Raw genomic sequence first — 3597 nt, forward strand, 5'->3', positions numbered from 1 at the left:
TAGGCGCCCCTCTCTCCCCTCTCTCTCCGCTCTCTCCCCTCTCTGCTCTCTCTCAATTTGGCGCTCAAATCCGGTTCGATCTTTCTACACCTGCTTCGGTTCTCATCAGGTATCTCCCCTCTCTCCCTTATGTATATATTTGTGTGTATTTAGTTTCGTTAAAATAGCAAATCTGATTGGTTTCGTGTATTTATTGATGTCGATGTTAATGATTTGTGTATATTGGAAACGATAATGGTCTTTATTCTGTAAACCTTTTGATCTATAAGTTGAAGGTTAGTGCCTGTAGTAACAAGTATTCTTTATTCTGAGTGATAGACTAATTAGAAGAGAAGTGGAAAAAATGGGTGTGTCAGGTGCCTCATATGGATTATGAGTTGCTATAAATTTTATTGGACTTGCAATTTGGCTGGTGCTATTTCTACACTCCTATCATGCCATGGGTTCTGATTATTAATATTGTCATTTGCATCAGTGAGTTTGTTTATGTAGATGTAGGAAATATGTGACTAATGAACAACATATAATTATCTGCACTTCATAATTTGTTTTTTGATGTATGAAATTCTTTAAGGTGGATCATTGATCGATGTAATGGTTTGTGCAGATGTCAAGGGCACAATCGAAGATACGGCGACGGGATCAACCATCAGGTGCGGCTCCTCCCGTAGGTGCGACTCCTTCTGCATCATTTGCTGCCAAGTGGGGAGATGAAGAACATGATTTATTTGTCAGGCTATGCTACGGTCAGGTTGTTAAAGGCAACAGGCCTAACACCACTTTGAACAAAGAAGGTTGGAAAGCTGTGTATCTTCAATTTGCTGCTTGTTCAGGAAAGGATCCCGTTTGGGATTTAAGAAAACTAAAGAATCATTGGGATGCGATGAGAGAAGATTACAAAATTTTTAGGAAATTGAAGTTTGGGCAAACTGGTTTGGGATGGAACGAGTTGACAAAACAATTTGAAGCGTCTGATGAATGGTGGAAGGAGAAAATTAAGGTACATCTTTTACAATTTACAATTTACAATTTCATTAGAGATGTTGATATTGATTTCTGGCAATGTGATTTAGGTTTGCTTATCTGCTTATGTGTGACTTTGCAGAACAAAGGTCGAGAAATGGGTATTAATATAGATGTAATAATCAAGATATGTAAATGTGCTGCTAAGTTTTTTAATTGCTGTTGGCAAGTGTACCTAATTTGATCCAAGTAGACAGGAGTATGTGTTTTGAGTTAACTTGGGTTCACAGCCCTTGCCTTGATACAGACAACAACCAATAGACAAAAGAATGTACTAGTGAGACATCTAAAGCTGTTCTAATCAAGAGAAGTTCTTATTCAATGATTGAAACACTGTATAGTGGCTATTAACAGCCAAGTATGTCGGCAGTTTCTTGATGTATATCTCAGTTCTTGTTGAGGGATTTTGCTCAATTTAGTCATTTTTACAAGTTCACTTACACTTCAATTTTCTCATCTGAAGTCTGAACTAGGTTTTAGTATATCAACTTCTACACTAACAATATTTAATAAGCATCAGTCCAGTGCAGTTGAAAAGATTTCAATATACATGCTCCACTGTTGTGATTATCTGCTAACCCCATCATCTCCTACAACTCTGATAATTCTGGTTCTATTCCTATATGCGGAGATATATTTATATCATTACGATCATCATTGACAGAAACTTATAGATAATTCTTAATTAGTATGTGATAATAAATCTAAGAATATACTGTATTAGAAAAATTAAACATTAGTATAGCACTTCACTTTATTTGTAATGTTCTGCTGTTCAGGAAAAAACTCGCTTTATTCAATTTTAAGTGATGGAGATATACATCATTAATAGATATTTCATGCTTATAACTCAAAAAGCTACAAAATAACAGAAGATTGAACTTTATTATAGATTGAGAAGATTGAACTCATGCGACAAGATTATATCATGCGACAAGATTGAACTCAACTGAGAAGATTTGTATTAGTAGTGTGATTAATGATACTGATTCTGATGCTGTTGGCAAAACATTTTAACTGTTCTCTGTATAATATATAAGCAAGTGGAATTGTTTGTGCTAGTATTAAATTATTTTTAGTATCATATGTGCAAGGCTGTGATTGTAATTTTGGTGTCGTAAGGAGTTATTAATTGTTCTATACATGCTTCTGTACATGATACATTAGTATAGCACTTCACTTTATTTGTAATGTTCTGCTGTTCAGGAAAAAACTCGCTTTATTCAATTTTAAGTGATTGTTGATTTCCTTTCTTGTACTTTCTTAACATGCTTCCCTCGTACTAGCAAGGTGTATTAGATTAGTTAAGCATGCTTCACACTATCTGTTCTAGAACAGATTCATCAGAGGCTTGTATCAGAAAACAGTAATGATATATTGTTTTAATAGCTGTGCAAAGTTCTAATATTTGGTATAATTCTCGCAGGAGAATCACAAATTTAGCAAATTCAGGAATAAGGATATGACGTATTTCGTCAATTACTATGATACATTGTTCGGTGATGTCATTGCAACTGGTGAGCGGGCAAAAGCCGCGAATAACTACTCTGCGGTGAATTTAGAGGAGGGTGAAGATATTCCAGATTTCGGAGAAGATGATGGGAATGAAGGCAGCGGTGATAGCGACGATAACAACTATGAAACACCACAACCACCTTCGAGGAATCTATTTCCCACTAACTCTTTTAGATCTGGTTCGAGCAGTGGGCAGAAAAGAAAGAAATCAGGAGCAGAGTTCGTTCGGGAAGGGCTTGATGGTTTAGTAGCAGCCATGTCGTGCAAGAGTACTGCTGGTAGTGCAGAAGACCGCAGCTTGGACGAAGCAATTGCCGTACTTGATGCCATGCCGGAAGTTGATGCTGGCAGTGACTTGTATTTCTTTGCTCAGCGGTATATTCTGAACACTGGAAACAGGACGCTTTTTTTAAAGGCGCGCAACAATGAACTCCGCTATGGACAATTGCAGTATAACTACAAGCACTTTAAAGGTTCAGGAGGTTCTTCTGATAGGCAGTGAAAACAAATTGGTTGTTATTTTATGTTGAGTTGAGTGTATTATTAGGGCCCCTGTCAAGTTGAGTGTATTATTAGGGCCCCTGTGTTTCAAAAACAGTATTCAACTGTTTGTCGTGAATGGCCTTTGCAGGATGAGGATTTTCAAATCTGCTTTTTTAAAAGTAGTGTAGATTTATCCTGTTTGTACTATTTCAAATGTGACCAATCTGTACTGTGAATTGTTCTACTTGTGAAACTAATAATTTTCTTCTGTGTTCATGTACGTTTGTTTATAAATACTAGCTTCAAAGTTTTCATCTTCACATTCAGCAGAAGCCATAAACTTGTTAGAAGCCATCAAGTGTAGCATCTCAAATGGATCCATATGGTTATAACCCTTTTGGTTATAATAATTCCGAAGGTCAGACTTCTAATACATTTGATCATTTTGCTTATAATACTGATGGTACGTCTTCTTTTAATACAAATGTAGAGCCTTCTTATATATTCAATCCTTTTCCTCAATCTTCGTACGAGAATAATTTTTGTATCCAGTCAAACCATGCATATCAATACGAT

The 3597-nt window shown here is 36.1% G+C and overlaps 1 protein-coding gene across 1 annotated transcript; it reads left to right on the plus strand.

Moving 5' to 3' along the window:
* Window positions 1-607: 607 nt before the first annotated feature.
* Window positions 608-3040, plus strand: LOC141677605 (L10-interacting MYB domain-containing protein-like). The gene is made up of 2 exons (XM_074483606.1): window positions 608-1000; window positions 2450-3040. Exons 1-2 carry the CDS (start codon window positions 608-610, stop codon window positions 3038-3040), a joined length of 984 nt encoding a protein of 327 aa, XP_074339707.1.
* The last annotated feature ends 557 nt before the right edge of the window (window positions 3041-3597 follow it).

This window comes from Apium graveolens, chromosome 8 (assembly GCF_009905375.1).
Source record: "Apium graveolens cultivar Ventura chromosome 8, ASM990537v1, whole genome shotgun sequence".
Lineage (NCBI taxonomy): Eukaryota > Viridiplantae > Streptophyta > Magnoliopsida > Apiales > Apiaceae > Apium > Apium graveolens.